The sequence below is a fragment of the Notechis scutatus genome, chromosome 2 (genome assembly GCF_049901735.1).
Source record: "Notechis scutatus isolate UNSWTSFEM ecotype Mainland chromosome 2, rNotScu1.2, whole genome shotgun sequence".
In the NCBI taxonomy this organism is placed as follows: Eukaryota; Metazoa; Chordata; class Lepidosauria; order Squamata; family Elapidae; genus Notechis; species Notechis scutatus.
The window spans coordinates 19,326,177-19,348,744 of NC_142010.1; the positions used below are offsets into that span (position 1 = coordinate 19,326,177).

At 41.3% G+C, this 22,568-nt stretch overlaps 1 protein-coding gene across 3 annotated transcripts in view; it reads left to right on the plus strand.

Annotated features, from left to right (window-relative positions):
- The window catches only part of PPP1R18 (protein phosphatase 1 regulatory subunit 18), a 41,801-nt gene extending 20,984 nt beyond the window's left edge, over window positions 1-20,817 (plus strand). For all 3 annotated transcript variants that reach the window (XM_087954392.1, XM_087954393.1, XM_026685907.2), the window contains exons 3-4: window positions 17,066-17,273; window positions 18,095-20,817. In XM_087954392.1, the coding sequence (XP_087810518.1) occupies window positions 17,066-17,273; window positions 18,095-18,114 (228 nt within the window). In that variant the 3' untranslated portion in view covers window positions 18,115-20,817. The remainder of the gene's footprint in view (window positions 1-17,065; window positions 17,274-18,094) is intronic.
- Window positions 20,818-22,568: the final 1,751 nt, after the last annotated feature.

Genomic DNA, 22,568 nt, shown 5'->3' on the forward strand with positions numbered 1-22,568 from the left:
ACATACAGTGTGCCGGTTGGTTTACAAATTGTTTTGTGCTTCCATTTCGTAGTCTTCAATTACAATTACATTACATATAATCTCATATTGTCAATCAAAAATTAAATACCTTAGTATCATTATTAATCAATCATTTGACTATACTTTTATTCATTCATGTTTTACAAGATAACCATAATTTACTTAGTTTATTTTATAACAGTTCATATTATCACCCCAAATCTATTCTAAAATCATTTTGTAGATATAATAAGAAAGAAATACATCTTTATATATTTATTATTTTCTAAAAATCTACATATTTCATTACTGTACTTTATTGTCTAACCATTGATAGAAAAGATCCCAAATTTTATAAAATTGTTTATCCTCTTGTTCTCTAATTTCAAATGTCAATCTACTCATTTCAGCACATTCCAATATTTTCTTAATGATTTCCTCCTGTGATGGTATTTTCTCATTTTTCCAGTTTTTAGCAAATACAATCCTAGCCGCTGTTAATACATTTACAATCAGGTATTTCAAGTCTTTACTATATATTTCAGGAAAAATTCCCAATAAAAATATCTCTGGTTTCAAGTCTATATGTTTTTTCGTCATTTTTTCCAACCACATGTGGATTTTAGTCCAGTATTTTTTAGCATCCGCACAAGTCCACCACATATGGTAATATGAGCCAGGTGTCTGATGACATTTCCAACATTTTTCGGATTTATTCTTGAACATTCTTGCTATTCTTGTCGGGGGAAAATGCCACCTGTAAAACATCTTATACAAATTTTCTTTATATGCTGTTGACATTGTCATTTTATAATTTTGAGACCACAATTTTTGCCATTTCTCTAGATCAATCCCATATCCAAAATTCTTCCCCCAAGCAATCATAGTTTCTTTAACTTGTTCTTCTTCTAGTTTAATTTCTAATAGGTATCCATACAATTCTTTAATCACCTTTTCATCAGTACCTGTCAAAATCTTATTTAAGTCAGTCAGTTCATTATAGAAACCTTCTGTTTTAGAATCTTTATCATACCTTGAATGTATTTGCGCATATGAAAACCAATTCATCTTTATACCTTGTTCCTCTAGTTTTTGCATTGATTTAAGTTCACCCTTTTCATTCAGTATTTCACCATATCTAACTGTTTGTTCCTTTTTGTATATTATAGGATACGAGAATGCTTTAATAGTCGATAACCAGACTGGAATTTTCAAATAACATTGTCTTTTAATCTTCTCCCAGTTTAACCACAGAGACTCCCATATATAATGTCTTCTAAAATACCCCTGTGTTTTAGTTCCTTTGTACCATAAAAAAGCATGCCACCCCAACAACAAATCATGTCCTTCTAATGTCAACAATCTAGCATTTCTTAGTGTTATCCATTCCTTAACCCACATCAGATTTGTAGCTTGGTAGTACAATTCCCAATTAGGCAAACCAAATCCTCCTCTAATTCTAGCATCTTGCAAAAGTTTTAACTTTATTCTCGCTTTCTTACCTTGCCATATATATTTCAACACAATTTTATTTAGATCTTCAAAGTAGTCTTTTCCAAGCCTAATTGGAATTGTTTGAAACAAATATAAAATTCTGGGTAATATATTCATCTTGATTGTTGAAATTCTCCCTATTAGTGAGAGTTGTAAGTTTTCCCATTTCGCCAAATCTAGCGCTAAAACACAAGTATATTTTGAGCTGCATCCCCCCCCCCCCAGAAAACTGGAAAGCCTTTCGGTTAAATAATAATTTGGAAACGACATGCTTTCAAATGCTCTGGGACCAGACAAAGGAAGTATTTCTTCATCCGTGGCACATTTTGTTTAACTTCTTATCCAGCTGTTGAGGCAAACAGGCAATTGATTTGCTGCACAGGAAGTAAAGGTACAGATGGCTAACAAGGCTATCACTTGCACTCCTCCCTTTGCTTCCAAAGCATGTACTGGTGGGTTTCCTGAGATTTCCTTTTTACTGAAATTATATCATTTGCATGATGACATCATGGCACATGTGATGTCATCATGGCTTGTACAAAATATTTATGTTGGGAAAGAAGCTGAGAGAAAATTCTGGGATGGGAATCAGTGGTGTAACAGGGTAACTAATTCTGGGTTTCATACTTTTGTGGAAAACCCTTTAATTTGGTAATAGACATAATTTTCTTCTAGAAAAACTCTGGGAGAAGAAAGAAGGAAGGAAGGAAGGAAGGAAGGAAGGAAGGAAGGAAGGAAGGAAGGAAGGAAAGAGAAGGAAGGAAGGAAAGGAAGGAAGGAAGGAGCATTTGTACAGATAGTTCTGTCCTTACAACCATTTGTTTAGTGACTTGCTGGAAGGTGCAATGGCACTGAAAAAAAGGGGAATTTACAACTGGTCCTCACACTTATGACTGTTGCAGCATTCTCACAGTCACAGGATAAAAAAATTGGGCACTGCATAACCGGCATCTGTTTACAACAATTACAGTATCCCGGGGTTACGTGATTGCCATTTGCGACTTTTCCATCCGGCTTCTGACAAGCAAAGTCATTGGGGAAGTCAGATTCACTTAATGACTGCATGATTCACTGAACAACTATAGTATTTTGCCTAATAACCGTGGCAAAAAAGGTCATAAAATCGCCTAACGCCTGCCTTACTTAGCAGTGGAAATTCTGATCCCAATTGTGATGTATACATTTACCCCCCAAAACTGTTGACTATAAAATGTTTTAAAAATATAAGGAGAGAAGGCGGCACAATCAGCAGGTCCTGGAATGCCATTTATTTTACTTTATTTAAAGCAGGGGTGTCAAACTCAAGGCCTGCAGGCCAGATCCGGCCTGCGGGATGCTTAAATCCGGCCCCTGGGGCCGGCCTGGAACGGAACGGAATGGCCCACGGTGCCTCTGGCAGCCAAAATGGGGCATGGGGGAGGGCTGTTTTCAGCCTGGACAGCCACCCTGTTTTTGCTGGGGAGGCCATCCAGGCTGAAAATGGGGCATGGGGGCCCTTACACGGCCTTCCCCACATCCTGTTTTGGCTGGCAGGGTGCTGCAGGAGGCATCCGTCCCGTCTTGCATGCCCCCCTCAGACCGGCCCACAGAGGAGAACTACAGTGCTGATCTAGCCCTCAAAGAAATCCAGTTTGATACCCCTGACTTAAAGGATTTATAGGGCCACCCAACTCTTGTGACTCTGGACCATCTCAAGTCTGGTATTGATGAAGGGCTTATATGGTGCTTTTCATATCATTTGTGCCTCTCTGGTAGTTGCCTGGGCCTTTCTTGGGCTGCAAGACCCCAGATCTCTTCCTGTCTCGGAAAATGGGGGACACTACAGATCCAGTATTTTTGAAGTGAAGCTGATTTCATAATTCTGCCTTGGTATTTTCTCAATTGGCAATAGCAGGTTTGTATCATCATCAACATAAAGATCCATAATTTTTACATTGCTCCTTTTTAGTTCCTACTGGTATAATCTGTTATCTGAACCCAGCTGAGTAAAGATATTCATGGTTCCGAGGGATGATCTTGCTGATTTCCAACTCTTAGTTTCCTCCTTGATTTCCTGCCCTTTGGAAATGACAGCCCTAGTCATGGTTGTGCAATTTTACCTTCTGGGTAGTAGCTCTTCTTCCTTCTGTCTCCTTGGTATTTTGTTTATTCTTTCGTCACAATGTATTAGGGCTGAGTGAGCAGAGTTGCACAAAGTAGCATGGAGAAAATGCAAAATAGCACATCCTGGGTGGTATGGCAGGCAGAGGGTGGGTGGGGGAGAGACAATAGCACAATTGCGCACTCTGGGTTGGGATTGCAACCACTGCTTTCCTGTTCTATTTCTTTCCCCATCGCAGCTTCATTTGTTCAACTGCGCAATTGTGTTTGAATCCACAGAAGTCAACAAAAAGGACAGTCCCACAGTCAACATTTTATTCAATTCTTTTTTTATTTATTTATTCTGCTTCTATGTGGCTCATGTTCTCGGGTCTTCCTTTGGTGTATGGGTATGTTTGCTTTAAAGCTACCGTGTTTCTCATATAATAAGGCCGGGTCTTAATTTTTTTTGAGCCCTGAAAAAATGGCTAGGCCGTCTTTTTTTGGGGGGGGTGACTTAATTTCCCCCCCTTGCATCTTTGGGCGGGCGACGATGGCTTGGATGTTGACCTCGGCGTTGGTGGGGCACTTCGTATCGGGGTCAACGCAGGCAGCACCATATCTGGGTGTGTAACAAAAGTACTTCCTAATGGCAAGCCCCCCCCACCATTCCCCCCATTTTGCATGTTTTAATATAGGCCTTAATTTGCGGGGAGGGGCTTAATTTCATTTCATGCCTATAAAACATGCTGGGACTTCCTATTGGGGGAGGCCATATTGTTGGAGAAACAGGGTATATCTATTTATGTGGGGTGCATGCCTTACCAACAGTATACATTTGGCTTTGCCTCTTAACAAGTAAGATGGGCAAGAAAGATGATCATTTCCACATTTATTTATTTTATTTATTCATATCCTGCCTTTATTATTTTTATAAACCATCCATACAGACCTAATATTCCTTCCTTCTCCTATTTTCCTCACAACCACAACACTGTGAGGTGGGTTGGGTTGAGAGAGAAATTCACTCAACTGATTTGTTTATATGTTTATAAAAGCTATGCCTCGCTTATCACTTCTCGAGAGACTATGGCCTGCCCTGGCTGTAACAACAAGAGGTTTTGACAGCTGGGGTGTTATTTTATTTCTTCATTTAATTTAAGGACATCATATACAAAAATATCTTGCTGGATTAGAGCAAAAAATTATCCAGCTGCATATTTGGCAACAACCGTGTTACTAACTTAGCAAGTGGAGTGATTCATTTAACAACTGTGGCAATAAATGGAGCAAAAGTCATTTAACAACTGTCTTACACAACAACAGAAATGTTGGGCTCGATTATGGTCATAAGTTGAGGACTATTTACATAAATACATATACATATGCATAAACACCAATCAACGATTTACGGGGGGGGGAAACCCCAGAAGAATCAAAGTGCAACCAACAGACAAAAGAAGTGGTATGTTACACACTATACTGCATCTTGCATCTTCACCTAGTCCTAATGAAACTCTCAGGATGATATATGCACTCCTCTTTCCTTTCAGCTCTCGGAGCAAAAAGATGTAATCATTAATATTCCATCATGCCTCCATGATGCAAGTTTTTAAAAACTTTGAACCCCATAGAGCAGTGATTCTGAACCTTGGCCACTTGAAGATGTGTGGACTTCAACTCCCAGAATTCTCCAGATAGCCAGGCTAGCTGGGGAAGTTCACATATCTTCAAGTCGCCAAGGTTCAGAAACACTGCCATGGAATTCTAGATGTTTGATTAGTCTCGATAGGATGAAATTGGTCACGTGCCAATAGGATCTCCTATTGGTCAATATACCAATGAAGAGTGGACATCTTAAACATTATCAGTGAGATAGGTTCACTCACCGAGGAACAGGTGGGACAGCATGGCCAGATTCTGGGATTAAACTATAAAACGATTTCTTCAGTTTTTATTTGGTGAACCATCTACTCTGGCTTATGAATTATGGTTTAGCATGCTGTATGAATCCATTCGGTTGTGGTTTAGTCCATAAAATTATGGCTTGCTTACTAGATTGCTAGTTCTTAATGCTGGCCTACTTGGGGAGAATTAACATTAGTGGATTGTACAAAATACTGTAGGAGCATGTCCTATGAAGTAGGCTGGGTCTGAGCAATGATGTTTATTTATTAGATGTTTATTCCAACTCTATTACTTTATAAGTAACTCAAGGCTGTAAATATACCTGATATTCCTTCCTTTCCTTCTCTGACGAGTCATTCTCCTATTTCCCCCACCAACACAGGAACCCTGGTGGGTTGGACTGAGAGAGAGTGACTCATCCATAATCACCCAAACAGTTTTCATGCCCAAGCAGGACTAGAACTCACAGTCTTCTGGCTTCTAGACCAATACCTTAACCACTACACCAAGCTGGCTCTCGCAACCAAATACAACTCTCGTGTATATATTTATGTTTCTATTAAGTAATCATGAGCAGTTTGGTCTGCCTCCATATAAGATCCAGTTCATAGCTATTTACATTGTTTTCTGTACACTACCTCCACTTCGCAGTTGTTCTAAAAACAGGAAATTGCTAGTTTTTTTGGTGTGGGTGGGGGAGGAATGAGGGCAGGCAGGCGGAAATGAGAGACGCAGAGGCCTCTACACAGAAGTAAAACTCAGGAAGTGGGTTACTGCATTTAGTGAAGAAGGAAGGAAAGGAAAGGACATAATTGTGTGCCAGAAATGGCTTGATTTAAGAGTTAAGAACAGGGCAAAAGAACAGAATATAGGATTCTGGGATTCTTGAAATTCCCTACTCAGAAAAGAGAAAATAAAGTTTCCAGTCTTTACTCCCTTAAAAACATCTAGCCATGTCACTTTCGAAATGTAGAATGATCCATAATAAGGGCCTCTGCATCTTCTGTACTTCATATTTTGTATGTTGATGTTAGCAACTTGGCATGTTCTCCTGTGGTGATCCCTGATGGAAAGATTTGGAGATCAGAAATAAAAAAGAAAGTACTCAGCTGTGAAAATCAGCATTGTCTAGGCTGGGTTCACAAGCCATGATTGCCTTAGCCAAGTTATAAGTAGTCCTCAACTATAATTGAGCCTGGAATTACAGTCATGCCAGTTGTTAAGGAAGTCGTCATATGATTGATCCAATTTTTGCAGTGGTCATTAAGCAAATGCCACAGTCACTAAGTGAACCCATTGTCCTCAATGGAAGTTTTTTTTGCCAGAAATTGGAAATGCAGAAACTAAAGTAAATTGCGATCTGGGGGACAGTGCAAAGCAGAGGTGGTATTCAGCAGGTTCTGACCAGTTCTGGAGAACCGGGAGCGGAAATTTTGAGTAGTTTGCAGAACTGGCAAATACCGCCTCTGACTGGAGATTTTACAGTATCCTTCTCCTGCCACGCCCACAGAACCAGTAGTGAAAAAATTTGAATCCCACCACTGGTGCAAAGTTGTTGTTTTTTTTGAGGGGTGTGTGTTTCATAACTTTGAACAACTGCTAAGCAGAACTACATGCATGTTGGTAAGCTAACCCTGTGTTCAGGGATATCCACAATCTAAACCCCGCCCTTGTTTACACGCATTATGATACATGTAAAAAAGGGACAAGCCTTTATGATCAAAAGTCACCATCTTGATTTTTTTGAACCTCTCGCAGACACCCTTGGCTGAGCCTTAAATGGTGATTCTCTTAATTAAACCAAATTATGCTTCAGTTCAGCCACTGTGCACTACTATTACTGTTAATCTTCTCATCACTCCTTATCACCCATCCCCTCCCACTTGTGATTGTAGGACTGTAACTTTGTTGCTTGTATCCTTACGATTTATATTGACTGTTTCCTAGTATGGTTTGATTGTTGATTGTACCCTATGACTATCATTAAGTGTTGTACCTGATGATTTTTGATTCTTGACAAATGTATCTTTTATGTACACTGAGAGCATTTGCACCAAGACAAATTCCTTGTGTGTCCAATCACACTTGGCCAATAAAGTATTCTATTCTATTCTATTCTGTTGGAAGAAAGCTGTGTCCCACTTGGCATTATTGTGATCAGTTAAAACGATTAACGTATTTATGCACTATCCCAGCCTTCCATGAATAAAACTAGGGATTTCAGTGGGGTTAGGGGCTATCTTTGTATTGAATAAGGGCCTCCCATTTATAAAATAAAATGGCTTCATTGGAAACAAACAAAATGTTCTTGGTTCCTTTTGTATATAGGTAGTCCTTGACTGATGGCCGTGATTGAGAAAATGCTTAGAGTGTTAGATGACTTTGTTCAGGAATTTGATTAGCTCACTTTCTGAGGTATTTTCTTTTCTTTTGTTAATCCCTCACCCCCAGCAAGATAGAACTGGGCTGTTTTCAACTGTTGCTTCCCTAGTGAAGTATGTTTTCTTCTCCCTAAATGTCTTTTATATATTTGCAAATCACAGGATTTCCACATCTTGCTAGAAGGTCCCTAATGTGGATGGATGCTACTTAGTGGTCCACATTGGAAGAGGGGGAAGACATCTTACAGATGTTTCTCCAACAAAGGCAGGTCCTTCGAGGCGAGGCTTGTATGGAGCAGGCACCCTGCCTCCTCATGAAGCACCCTGTCTTTCGTTTTGTTTTTTGCCATCCCTCCACATCTGGCTTTGCAATTTTGCCACTGGGCATCTCCTCCTCCACCAGCATCTCTTCTTCCCTCTCTCCTCCCTGCCCTCAGCATCTGCTCTGCCCCACCCACAGGCCTGCTCCCCTAAGGAATGTGCCAGCTCTGAGTCACCCACTCGGTCTCTAAATAAGGGCAGAAGCGCTTGGTCGGGGTGGGAGGGCCAGGACAGCTGCCTGACGCTACCTCTGGTGAGAAATGAGGAGAATTTTGCAGAACCTCCCTTCCTGCACATGCTGCCACAGCAAAGGGAAAAACCCAGATGAGAGTCTGATACTTCTTCTTCTTCTTCTTCTTCTTCTTCTTCTTCTTCTTCTTCTTCTTCTTCTTCTTCTTCTTCTTCTTCTTCTTCTTCTCCTTCTCCTTCTCCTTCTCCTTCTCCTTCTCCTTCTCCTTCTTCTCCTTCTTCTCCTTTTTCTCCTTTTTCTTCCCCTTCCTCTTCCTCCCCACCTTTCCTTTCTCCTCCAACTCCATAAGTCTGGTAGCCAGAACCTACTTTATCCAGTAAGCAGCTAGGCCAATCCCAAATCAGTTGTGAAAATTTGACATAGAGGATCCTGGAGTGATGAATGGAATGGAACTGGGGGTTATGATGCTTTGAGGACCAAACTCGTCTCCCACCTTCTCCAAACTAATGTAGTTTAAGATCAGTTAGGATTATTTTTACTTTTTACTCATTTTCTAAAATTGCCCCTTGGTAGCTAAGTTCAGACGGAAAGCCTACTCAGGGTAAATAGTGGTTTGCTCAATTACTTCAGTTTTCTGAGTTCGCAGAAGCATACCCCATTCTACACAGAATGCATTTGAAGAATACCCTGGATTAAAACATGGTTCAGTGTGGTATTGTGCAAACAGAGCTAGTGTGTAAAACTAAAACTTAAAAATGGAATGTGGTACAAACCCTTTTCTGCTGACTTCTTCTGATCAAATGGGTATAAAAGGTGAACATAAGCCAGTTTCTCTGTACCTTCAATTACCTTGTGGGACTATTTCAGAGCCTAATTTAACCATACATAAGGCAAAAAAAGTGTTCCTCTGACGTAAGTTTTTGGGAGACAGGGTAAGAAGCATATTAACTGAATCATTCATTCATGTATATGTAGATATTTATTTTTATTTATTTATTTTATTTATTTGATTTGCCAATTGTTTACAAGATAATAAGTATAAGTGTATACATAGTTGTGAATACATGAAATGGGTACATATAAGAAAAATAAAAGAAGAATAAGAGAAACAATAGGACAGGGACGGTAGGCACGATGGTGCGCTTATGCACGCCCCTACAGACCTCTTAGGAAAGGGGTGAGGTCAATAGTAGACAGTCTAAGGTTAAAGTTTTTGGGGTTTGGGGAAGAAACTACAGAGTCGGGTAGAGTATTCCAGACATTGACCACTCTATTGCTGAAGTCGTATTTCCTGCAATCAAGTTTGGTGCGGTTAACTTTGAGTTTGTATCTATTGTGTGCTCTTGTGTTGTTATGGTTGAAGCTGAAGTATTCATTGACAGGTAGGACATTGCAATGTATGATTTTATATACCATGCTTAAATCAGACCAAAGACGGCGTAATTCAAAGTTTTCTAGTTCTAGAATTTCAAGTCTGGTGGCATAAGGTATTCTACAATGAGTAGAGGAGTGGAGAACTCTTCTTGTGAAATATTTCTGGACTTTCTCAATTGTGCTAATATCAGATATGTAATGTGGGTTCCAGACTGATGAACTGTATTCAAGTATTGGTCTAGCAAATGTTTTGTATGCTCTGGTTAGTAGTGTGATATTACCAGAGAAAAAGCTACGTAGGATTAGGTTAACAACTCTTAATGCCTTTTTGGCTATGTAGTTGCAGTGGGCTCTAGAGTTGCAGTGGGCTCTAGATATACTGTACATATATACACACACCACCCATACGGAGTAGAAGGGGGAAAAGAGTGCAGAGAAAAGCAGCAAAAATGATTAGTGGGCTGGAAGTTAAAACATATGAAGAACGGTTGCTGGAATTGGGTATGTCTAGTTTAATTAAAAGAAGGACTAGGGGAGACATGACAGCAGCGTGCCAATATCTTGGGGGCTGTTATAAAGAAGAGGGAGTCAAGCTATTCTCCAAAGCACCTGAGGGCAGGACAAGAAGCAATGGGGGGAAACTAACCGAAAAGCAACTTAGAGCTAAGGAGAAATTTCCTGGCAGTTAGAACAATTAATCAGTGGAACAACTTGCCTCCAGAAGTTGTGAATGCTCCAACACTAGAAGTTTTTAGAATGGATAACCATTTGTCTGAAATGGTATAGGGTCTCCTGCCTGAGCAGAGGATTGAATTAGAAGACCTCCAAGGTCCCTTCCAACTCTGTTATTCATCCTTTTGGGTAGATTGGTCTTCCTCAGTTTGGGTTATCTAGTTCTCCCTTCAGCCCTGGAACTTCTTCAGCTTCTCGTACTCCTGATATTGGTGTTGCTTGGCACTATTTTTAAATTATATTATTAATTAGTAATATAATATATAACTGATTAATTTTAGTTAGCATCCAGTGCTTTTTGTCAACCTGTTGTTTTTTGTAAAAGGGATATTAGATGGTGAAAAGGAATATTAGATGGTGAGGGAAAACAGCAGAACAACCAGAAGAGAGGTGCCCCTTATTGACATATATGGGAAAATAAAGCATTCGGACAAAGGAGGCCTTGAGTTTGTCGATCATTTCAGGGCCTTTTCACTCACTGCAACATTCAAAATCACAACAGAGGACCACAAGGACCCTAACTCCATGGCTTGAAACCCAGATCTCTTGAGGACCATGAGAGTTCTCATCCCATACATCTAAAAGGCCTGAGATTGGGAAGATTGATTTATGTTTTATTTAGACCGTTGTTGAGGAATCCATGCTTCTTTGGACCGTTCTGTGATTTTAAGCAATAGCATTTTATTCATATAAAGAACAAATAAAAAGATCTTCCTAAATTTTTGGATTTCATGTAGGGATAGCATAATATTACAAAAAGAGTGAGGGCAGACTATGTGTCAGATTAGGAAATATACATATACATACATATAAATACAAGGACCTTGAAACTAGGTCTAATGACATACCCATTGGATAGTTTTGCTGGCATTTGAAGATCAAGTTGCTGTTGTCCGAAATCAGCCTCTATTGCCCCTGCTGTCAACTTGATCTACAAACCAATCTCTGCCTTTCCTCCTCCGCCTTCACCTCTACCCTTGTCATTAATAGACTTCACTTAATTGGGATTAACTTGGATTAATTCCCATGGGAACTGCTTGGGAAGGAGATAATGTCAAAGATCACCTGTTCTTCTGAACTCTGTGCAGCAGGGCTGGGAAGATCCTGCACTGAAAGGGGGAAGAAGCAAAGGCAGGATCCTTAATACCATTTCGGGTAGTCCTCGACTTATGATCACAGTTGAGCCCAAAATGTCCATTGCTAAGCAAGAGAGTTATTGAGTTATTTTGCTCCATTTTACGATCTTTCTTGCCGCAGTTGTTAAGTGAATCACTGCAGTGGTTAAATTAGTGACATGGTTGTTAAGTGAATCTGGTTTCTCCATTGACTTGGCTTGTCAGAACTCAACTGTAAATAAATACATACCAGTTGCCAAGCAGCCAAATTTTGATCACATGATCATGGGCAGTGGTGAGATTCAATTTTTTTTAACTTCCAGTTCTGTGGGCGTGGCTTGGCTTGGTGGGCGTGGCTTGGCTTGGTAGGGTGGCTTGGCGGGTGTGACAGGGGAAGGTTACTGTAAAATCTCCATTCCCACCCCACCTCACTAACCTGCTTTCCAGCTCCATTCTCCTGTGCAGGGCAACAAAAGGAAATCCAGCCAATTAGCTGGGATTCAGAAGGCAGAGAATAGATGGGGTTGGCGGGGCCAGACAGAGGTGGGATTTGCCGGTTCTCTGAACTACTCAAAATTTCCGCTACCGGTTCTCTGGAACTGGTCAGAACCTGCTGAATACCACCTCTGATCATGGGGACACACTACAACGGCAGTGTGAAAAGCAGTCACTTTTTTACTGCTGTTGTAATGTCAAATGGTCATTAAACAAATGGTTGTAAATCAAGGACAGTCCAGGAAAGAGAAGCATGGAGATAAGCCCTCACCTTTCTTGGGCAGGCTTGGTGAAGCCCTGCCAGCTTACCGATTAAAAATAGGCTTCCTGAGTTTGCAAACCTCCACCTGTGCTATGAATCATTTATAGAGTACATTTTTCAAAGTGATATAAATGAGGTGCTTGGTGTTTCTTGTTCATGTCTTTTTCTTTGCGTTTTTCTTTGTGCCTTTTCTTATACCAACCCTGGGTGGCAAGTGGTGCCAACAGATGTATTTCAAATTCAGGGTCTGTGGCCACATAGGCTGAGAATTCTGGAAGTTGTCCTCCATATATCTTGAGTTGGGGGAAGGATGCATAGATTGAGACTTTCCCCACCTTCTTTCAATTTTGCAAGTGATATTGGAGCAAACCCGACAAGATTGTTATCTTCATGCCCATCTTTCATAAGAGGTGAAAAACAGCAATCCTAAGTTGTATTAACAGAGGGATACAGTCAAGATCAAGGGAAGTACTAATACCACTCTATAAAGCCTTAGTAAGACCACACCTAGAGTACCGCGTCCAGTTTTGGTCACCACACTATAAAAAAGATGTTGAGACTCTAGAAGAAGTACAGAGAAGAACAACCAGGATGGATTAGGGGACTGGAGGCTAAAACATACAACGAACGGTTGCAGGAACTGGGCTTGGCTAATCTAGTAAAGAGAAGGACCAGGGGAGACACGATAGCGGTCTTCCAATATTTGAGGGGCTGCCACAGGGAGGAAGGGGTCAAGCTATTTTCTAAAGTGCCTGTAGGCCAGACAAGGAACAATGGATGGAAACTGAACAAGGAGAGATTTAACCTGGAAACAAGGAGAAACTTTCTGACAGTGAGAACAATCAACCAATGGAACAGCTTGCCCTCGGAAGTTGTGGGAGCGCCATCACTTGAGACTTTCAAGAAGAGATTGTATTGCCATTTGTCAGAAATAGTGTAGGGTCTCCCGCTTGGGTGGAGGGTTGGACTAGATGACCTACAAGGTCCCTTCCAACTCTGATTATCTGTATCTAGGATCTTCCGTTAGACCTAGCAGATTGCCTCTTATGCTTGCCTTCATGGGATTAGATTTGTAGGGCAAAACATTTTCTTCCATATATATTTTTCTGACACCCACCTCTTCATGTTGCTGAGTTTTTATCTTACTAAGAAGCCACAGTCTAGTTTAAGCACTTACCTCAGCTGTCTTAATATAGTTGGTAATCTCTTTCAGATTGTTTCATTCATTTGCTACAGTGAAGTATTGTGGTAGAAGATTCTTCCGGGTCTATAAAAACCCCAGGGCCACAATGATTTGTTAGACAAAAAGTTATCCCATGGATAAGAACAAATGGAGCTCAAGATGGAATCTGCTATCAGTACAAACCCTCATTCATTAAAAGCATTCATGGGACGCAGGAAATGTCTGCTGTACATGCTCACAGTCGCTCTTTGTTACTTCAGTGTTTCTGAATGCCCTGCTCCATAAACTGTTAGCATCCAAGTAGGTTCTTCTCAACTGCCCCTTGATCTCCGAGGCCAGGGCAAGCCCTATGACCCAGACTTTCCATCCTGTTAGATAGCTTTTATCCTAAATAAGATCAATTCTGCAATCGGTTGCATGCTTATTACAGAGTGCACCCATTAAGCTGTGTCTCTTGAGATTTAAGTCAGAAAGCTTTAAAGAGAAGCTGAATCTTCGGGAGCATCTGGGAAACTCTGTAGAAGCTTCAAGAACAGGTCTACAAGAGGGGGAGCTAGATGGACCAATTGACTGACTAAGCATAAGGCAGCTGGCCCAGAATTTGAAGGTGTAACTTTCAATTTGCCACCCTGATCTCTCTCTCTCTCTCTCCCCTTCCCACTATGCATTTACTTAACATTGTAAGCTCCCTTGATAGAGTAACTTCGTGTTTTTACCCATGTATTTGATGTTTATACCACCTTTATTATTTTTAATAAATAACCCAAGGCGACAAGTTTGCCTAATACACTTTCCTCTTCCTATTTTTCCCACAACAACATTCCTGTGAGTGGTTTGGGCTGAGAGATAGACTGACCCAGGGTGACAGAGCTGGCTTTCATGCCTAAAACAGGACTAGAACTCGGTGTCTCCTTGTTTCAAGCCAGCCCCTTAACCCCATTACACCAAACTGGCTTTTGCAGGTGGTTTTGCTATGTGGCACACACTACTTGTACACATATTGATGTGTACCCCAAATGAGGATTATCGGGCAGGGGGAGGCTAGCTTGAGATCAGTTAAGACAACCTATCTGCTCATCTTGACTATTTGTTTATTAAATGTATATACCATCTCATTCCTTATGACTTTGAGAAATTCTCATGGGGTACGTCCTCTCTTCTTCCTCTTGTTATTTTTGACTGGTGGGCTTTCTTGCATATTAAGCTGGTGGGTGATAAAAAGCACACCTAATTCTAAGGTCATAGAATTGGAAAAGGTGATGAAAGGAACCACAAGGATCATCTAGTCCCGTGGTGGGCGAACCTATGGCACGTGTGCCACAGGTGGCAAGCAGAGCCATTTGTGTGGGTACGTGAGCCCCAGCCAAACTTACCTGCACTGCGCATGCGTGCGCCTCCCGGCTGATTTTCAGTCCGTTTGAGGCTGTCTTCACCCTCCTGAGGCTCGAGGGAAGCCTCTGCAGCCTCGGGAGGCCGAAAAACGGACCTTCCATAAATACCAGAAGTGCTGAAATGGGCCCGTTTTCAGCCTCCCCCGAGTTCCAGAGGGCCACCGGAGGCTGAAAATGGGCATTTCTGGTATTTCCGGGAGGCCCGTTTTTCGCCCTCCCGAGGCTCCCGAGGCTTCCCTCAAGCCTCGGGAGGGTAAAAACAGCCTCAAGGAGGCCAAAAATCAGCTGGGAGGCACGTGCATGTGCAGTGCAAGTAAGGGGGCAGGGCAGGGGTGTTGTGCACGCCCGTGCAGGGGGGCGGGACGCATTGCATTGTGGGTGGTGGCATGCTCTCTCTCACACGCACGCGTTCGGCACACCACAAACAAAAAGGTTCGCCATCACTGATCTAGTCTAATTCTGCGTAGAGGGCATGAAAATAAATTAAACCATCCCTGAGAGGTTGCCTTTCTTCTTAAAAATCTCCAATCCATAAGCTCTTCTCTCACACAAGAGATACCCTCTTGCTACAGGAGTGCCTATGGGGCAATTTAATACTATTTTCTGAAAGATTATCTCCTGCTCTATTTTGTACTCTGTATCGGCTGGAAAATGGGTGTAGTGTGTGACCTGGGATGGTGAGGAGACATCCTAGGAAGCCAGGGAAGAAAGATTTATTAGCTAAAAGTTTGCAACCTTTTTATTTACACATCCCAGGACACTGCAGCTCTTTTTGCTTGAAGTCCTTCAACTTTTTTTTATATATATATTAGTATTTATGCGGTTTAACCCAAGCAAATTACAGTAAAGCTTTTCAGGATGAGAAGAGCTCAAAAAGCAGGACGTAAGAGGGCTTTGAGGGGTCTTTGGTGTTCTCTGAGCTTGGCTGTTTTTTTGCAGACATTTTGTTACTAGGGTAGCATCATCAATGCTAGCACTTATGATACTACCTAGTTTGGATAATGAAACATCTGCAAGAAAACAACCAAAGCTCAGAGAGCACTAAGGACTCCTCATTTCAACTCTGAACTACAAATATTCTCCGTTTTTGATAAGAGTGTTTTGTTGCAAGATAGACATAATTGGATCGGTGGTGGGATTCAATTTTTTTTTACTACCGGTTTTGCGGTCGTGGCATGGCTTGGTGGGCATGGCAGGGGAAGGATACTGCAAAATCCCCATTCCCTCCTCACCCCACTAACCTGCTTTCCAGCTCCGTTCTCCTGTGCAGGGCAACAAAAGAAGACCCAGCCAATCAGCTGGGACTCGGGAGGCAGAGAAGAGATGGGGGCGGGGCCAGTCAGAGGCGGTGTTTGCTGGTTCTCTGAACTACTCAAAATTCCAGCTACCGGTTCTCCAGAACTGGTCAGAACCTGCTGAATGCCACCTCTGAATTGGATGTCTTGCTTGCATCCTTTCCCTTAATTTAGTTCTCCAGAGGCCATATACACTCAATTACACACTTTCCTTTAATCTTACTGGGCTTTCCAGACGCGCTGTACTACTACTACTACCATGATCCCATCCTGGACTCTTAATATGTAATTCTCCTATGGCTCTAAATGTAGCTACTGTACCATAAGTGCAATTCAAACTCATTAAGCCTTTGTTTTCTTATAAGGCATCTTTCGCCTCCTTAGAGATTTAACCCCTGGAGTCTCACTGAAGTATACTATAACCTCCCTTCAAAAAGTAAACGACAAAGTTATGCAGAGGTGGTATTCAGCAGGTTCTGACCAGTTCTGGAGAACCAGTAGTGGAAATTTTCAGTAGTTCGGAAAACCGGCAAATACCACCTCTGACTGGCCCCGCCCCATCTATTCTCTGCCTCCCAAGTCCCAGCTGATTGGCTGGGTCTTCTTTTGTTGCTCTTCACAGAAGAATGGAGCTGGAAAGCAGGTTAGTGGGGTGGGGAGGGAATGGGGATTTAGCAGTATCCTTCCCCTGCCACGCCCACCAAGCCAAGCCATGCCCACCACGTTTGAGATGGGCCGAGGCATAATCTGGCATAGCCAGAAATCAATGGGGTGACTGTAACTGTAGACTTGTAATATTATCCACCCATCCATCCATATCTCCCTCTTTCTCTTCCTACCTGCAGCTTAAGATTTCATTCAGTGAGAATCAGCTGGAGAGGACCTTCCAATACCCATCAGAGAGTTCGCTACTGGAGGAGTTTGGGCCCCCAGAAGAGTCAGAATCTTTGGTTAGCACAAACCCCCTTGGTGATGAGGAAGAAGAAGAAGAGGAGTTGCTGCTGCTTCATCGTGGCCTACCTGGCCTGCTCAGGAGCAAACCACTTATTGTAGGTGAGTATCTGGGATACCCATGGAAATGCTTGGATTACAAAGACCTTTCTACAATCACTCTTGACACAGATTCTATCTCTTTTTTTCTGGGTTTTGAATTGTAACTTGCAAGTTGGGGTAAACTGGGCTGCCAACCTGTTATGTTTATTGGAAAGAGGTCTTGTAGACAATTGCCACCGTATAGAGATTGAGGAGTTTTTACATATCTGTCTGTTGTTTGACTTGCAATAGCAGATGTTGTATGTAGTACTTTGAAAGCTTCCCTAGGTTAAAAATTCTCTGCTTATCTTCATACAGCGGGAATTTTCAAGTATGTTAGAGCTGGAAAGGTTCACAAATAACAGCCTCTGCTGATTGAAAGAGCACATTCACTTAGCTGAATTCAAGATTTGGTTCAGGAATAATATGATTTATTTCCAGAGCTTTCGACAACCCTGAAGAAAGATTGTCCTTGAATATCCATGTGATGATTCTGATGTCTAGAACTATATCCAGCAGTAGCAACAAAAAGAGGGCAACGTGTTTTTTTTAAAAATATCAGCAGACTACAAGTATTTGTAATTGAGATCAGATGAAACCCTAATTTTCATCCAGACCTCCCTCACTCCCTCCAAAAAAACCTCTGTACCATTATAAATAGAGGAGATACTTGTAAAACCAGAAATACCATAGCCGGAAGAATAGAAAGAACCTTAGAGATAATACTGAAGTGCCATCTAAAGGCCTTTTTAACAAGTGCAGAAATGGGGAATGCAAACTCAGGAGTTGTTGTTTTCCTCTTTGGCTAACTATGTTGGTATTCTTTCTTTTCCTTTTTCTAGATGAGTCCTGTCGGCGATAGCTTATTTGTCTTTCTTTCCTGGTGCAGGAAAAGGTAGAATCCATTTCAAGCCTTGAAGCCGTGTTCTAAAATCCTTCGGCTGGACCTTGAATCTCTTTTTGTCTTCCAATGACTGACACGCCAAGGCAAAAGAAACAGGAACCAATAAAGACCTATCAGCCTTGTCCTACAGCTTTGAAGGCCGTAGGTTCCTTCCTTCAGGAGTTACGCAGCATCTTCACACTTGATGTGGCTCTTCTCTTTGTGTTGGACCCTGAAAACGGAACCTCTTTGCTTAGGAAAAAGTATCCCACACATCTAGATGGCTCCAAATTGTGCGAAATGCAGTCCAATCTAGATGGGAATCTTAACCAATGCTTTTCCTGCCGCTCCTGTCAGTCAGTGAGGAGCCTAAAACTTTCCTTGAGGAAAGGCCGTCGAACCTTCAAACACCAAGGGCTAACATCATTGACCTATTTTACTCCTTACCATGAACCACACAGCATTTGAAAGCTTCAGCTCTGGGCTGAAGGACATTGATGTAACTTTGTCTGGTTGTTGTTGTTTTTCTGCTTTTTTTTATTTTGTAAAGTATCTTGTCTTGTTATGATGTTTAAAGGAAAACAAGCACCATATTTCAGGGGGAGACCAGGGAAGGTTACACACTGCTTATCAGTATTCGGGGATGGGAGGGGGGCCATTGAAGAGGAAGTCAATTCAACATTAGCATGACTCTAGGTGTGAGTAATATGGCATGTAACTGGGCAACGGGGACGGGCCTCTCTGTGTTTTAAAACAAGAGCACTTAGTAAGGCATGGAATTGAGCAATTAGGGAAAGGATATCTCTGCATGGGTGCAGAGACAGTTGTTCTTTGTGGTGGCATTTTGTGTTTTCTCTCTCTTTGACTTCAGGCTGGGGTGGTCCTGTGGGACTGCCAGGCTAAAGTAAGTAAGCGGAACAAGGGGGGGGGGGGAGGGAATGGACAAACAAAGCAGAATCAGGAGAAAAAGTTCCACTTCTGGTTTTAATAGTATCCATTTCATGTTTAGAATTCACAACTCATATAGACTTAGATGAGTGGGCATGAAGTGAAGTGAACAGAGCCATGAATGGTTAAAAAAAAATATGAAGCGATGCTTTCAGGGTTGGCCACAGGAGAAGGGTACAAAAGGTCTGGATGGTGTCCACAACACCACACTCGAAGGACTGTCCCTTCAGTTGGACAACTGTGGCTGCCAAATTGACCTTCCTCCCCCTCCACCCCAGATGACTTTGGATTCTTTAGCCAAAAAAGTATTATTACTAGTAGCAATAATACTAGTAATATTATTCTACCATCCATTTTGAGAAATATAGGTAGTCCGCTTAATGACCATTTGTTTAGCAATCATTCAAAGTTATGATGGTGCTGAAAAAAGTGACTTATGGCTGGTCCTCATCCTTAAGACCGTGGCAGTGTTCCCATGGTCATATGATTGTGATCTAGGCACTTTTCAACCAGCTCACACTTAACGATGTTTCAGTCAGGTGGCTGCCATTTGTGATCTTCTCATCCAGATTCCAGCAATCCATGGAAAAGCCAGCAGGAGGTTGCAAGCACCTGCTGTCTTGCTTAATAGCCATGGATGATTCACTTAATGACCTCATTGCTTAATGATGAATCTTGCTCTCCCTATCATGGTTGTAAGTCGAGGACAACCTGTATTTGCCATTCTGCACTGCATAGTATTTTTTAACTAGGATAAAGTCTTAACTTAGTTAACGTTAAGGAAAGCAAAACCATGGTACATTTGTTTGAAGATGTTTACCTGGCTACTTCTATGCACCACCTGAACATCTGAGCACTACCGCTCAGCTTGCACACCTGGATAAAGACGCGTTCATTTTTGATGAGAAGAAGAAAGAGCTATATAGCTTTTGGGTCTCTCAGGATGACCTTCCACCTTGGGCCGTGAGGCAGGGGGCAAATCATTTGTAGTGCTGGTAATAAAAAAATGAGGAGGTGGGTTGACTCAGGGAAGCTGAGAACCAGTGAGGCCCTCCAAGCCCTCCACCCACTCCACAACCCAGGTCCTGTCTCAGGGCTGTAATAGTTCATAAATCCACATTTTGGAACCAAAAGTATACAATTCAATTTCTATAGCTACCCTGGCTGAAAGTCTGACCTTAAGATGGAAGTGTCCAAATAAAATTGAAACTTTTTCTAAATTGCGGAACAGGAATCTTCTCTTCCCCAACTGTGAAGCTTGGTTGACTTGCTCAATTAAATTACTCAAAAGAATGGCACAACTCATCAATGGAACAAGAATGCAGATTGAGAGAAAGTTGATGAATGTATGGGAGGAGAAAGGTGAGGCTTAGGAACAAAAATTGTTGAGCGAAGAAGTAAAAGTTTGAATGGAAGGCGCAGAAGAGAAAATTACATATCTTCTCTCTCCCTTCATTACTAATTTATCTATCTGTGCACCCTTTTTAATTATCATTTCTCCTTTTATTTTGCACTGCCGGGACAGCCAACGTAAAGCCCATGAATAAGTGAGTGAGTGACTGACTGAATACTACAGACATATTTTTCTTTGACAGGTGTGTGATGGGGTCTGCAATGATCAATGTATGTTAAATGAGGGCTGAAGAAGCTGTGTCCAGCCATTTCCATCAGTGTTTTTTTTTTTGATACGTGTAATTATTATTAACAATAAACCAGAATGATGTTGCACGATAATCTAGTGGTCTTTATTGCTCTATTCATCATGACAGTTACATAGAACTTTTCCTTAAAATAGCCATCTTGAATCTTAAAAGAAATGACAATAAGAAGATGTTTCTTTGTGGTCTGCTGATCACATATATCTGTTATATCCTATGCACTTTGTAAACAAAATGCTGGACCAGCTAGACTTTGGTGTGTTCCAGCAAAACATTTAATTCTTACCTTTATTTATTTAATGAATTTATATAGCATTCATCTCATTAATGTGACCCTGCCTGGGCAGTGTATAATGGAACAAAGAGTTAAAAAGTCTAAACAACCATTAAAACCATAAAACATACTTATAAATAAGAGAGGAAGAATGGATCAATATCCTATATTCAGTATAACCATCTTGCAGGTTCCCTGTTTCTATGGGATCCCCAAGATTAGGGGGGGAACATATTTTAAGAGACACCTGCAAGATTAATAGAGTTGGGGCTAATCTCACATTAAGGAGAATGGTGTTCCAGAGGGCAGGTGCCATGAGATGAAAATCCTTAGCATATGTTATCCATATGCTGGAGTTGTTGAGATAACCAGGGAAAGGTGGTCTCTCAAATAACTTGGCCCCATTCCATATAGGGCTTTGAGAGTTAAAACCAGCACCTTCAACTGAACCCAGAAGCAAACTGGCAATCAGTGAAGCTTGCCTAGAAGCAGACATAAATGCATGCAGTTCTCCTCTTCACGACCAAAATAATTCACATGACAGGTTCCTCTATCCCTCAGATAACAGATAATCAGAGTTGGAAGGGACTTTGTAGGTCATCTAGTCCAACCCCCTGCCCAAGTAGGAGACCTTACACCACTTCTGACAGATGGGAGTCCAATCTCTTCTTGAAAGTCTCAAGTGATGGCGCTCCCACAACCCTGGATATAATCAAATAATCCTTACGTTAGATTATTGCAACAAATAAAAGCATACAACAAATGATCTCACTATAACTTCTTTAGTTTTATTATACTTAATCGGGGAAAGATTGAAACTTCTTGACATCCAACATATGGATTAGGTGCTTCTCAGGAAAAAAAATATCCTCATTTTAGGGGGATCCAGTCTGAGGGAACACAAGTGAAGTTCTAAAATAAAGAAGGGGAGATTAAAGAGCAAGTAGTACAACATTGAAAGACTGTGATGACTAATGATTTAAATAAATTGGCTCTTCTTCATTCTCCATGCACTGCAGTCTAAAACACAGAAAATGTGTAAAGCTGATAGGTATACTGTATTCTGGAAGCAAAATCCCTGATTTCAAAACGTGCTCTTGAATGGAATTACGTATGATTTCCCTTATGATCTTTCTTCATCAGAAAATGGTTTTTGGCACATACCGCTAGAAATAGAGCAGCTGGTTCACACACACACACACACACACACACACACACACACACACACACACAAATGTGGAAGAGCAGAATAAACTGCAGATTACACAGCTATGAGAAATAGCCATAACATGTTCAAGCTTTTGTGTTGGTAGGCTGTGTAATGTAGCGACCTATCATCTTTGGCCATTTTTATGTATTTATTTATTTTATTTTATTTGGTTTGTCAATTGCTTACAAGATAATAGGTATAAGTAAAAACATAGTTATGAATACATGAATACATATAAGAAAAAAAAAAGAAACAATAGGACAGGGACGGTAGGCATGATTGGTGCGCTTATGAAGACCTCTACAGACCTCTTAGGAAAGGGGTGAGGTCAATAGTAGACAGT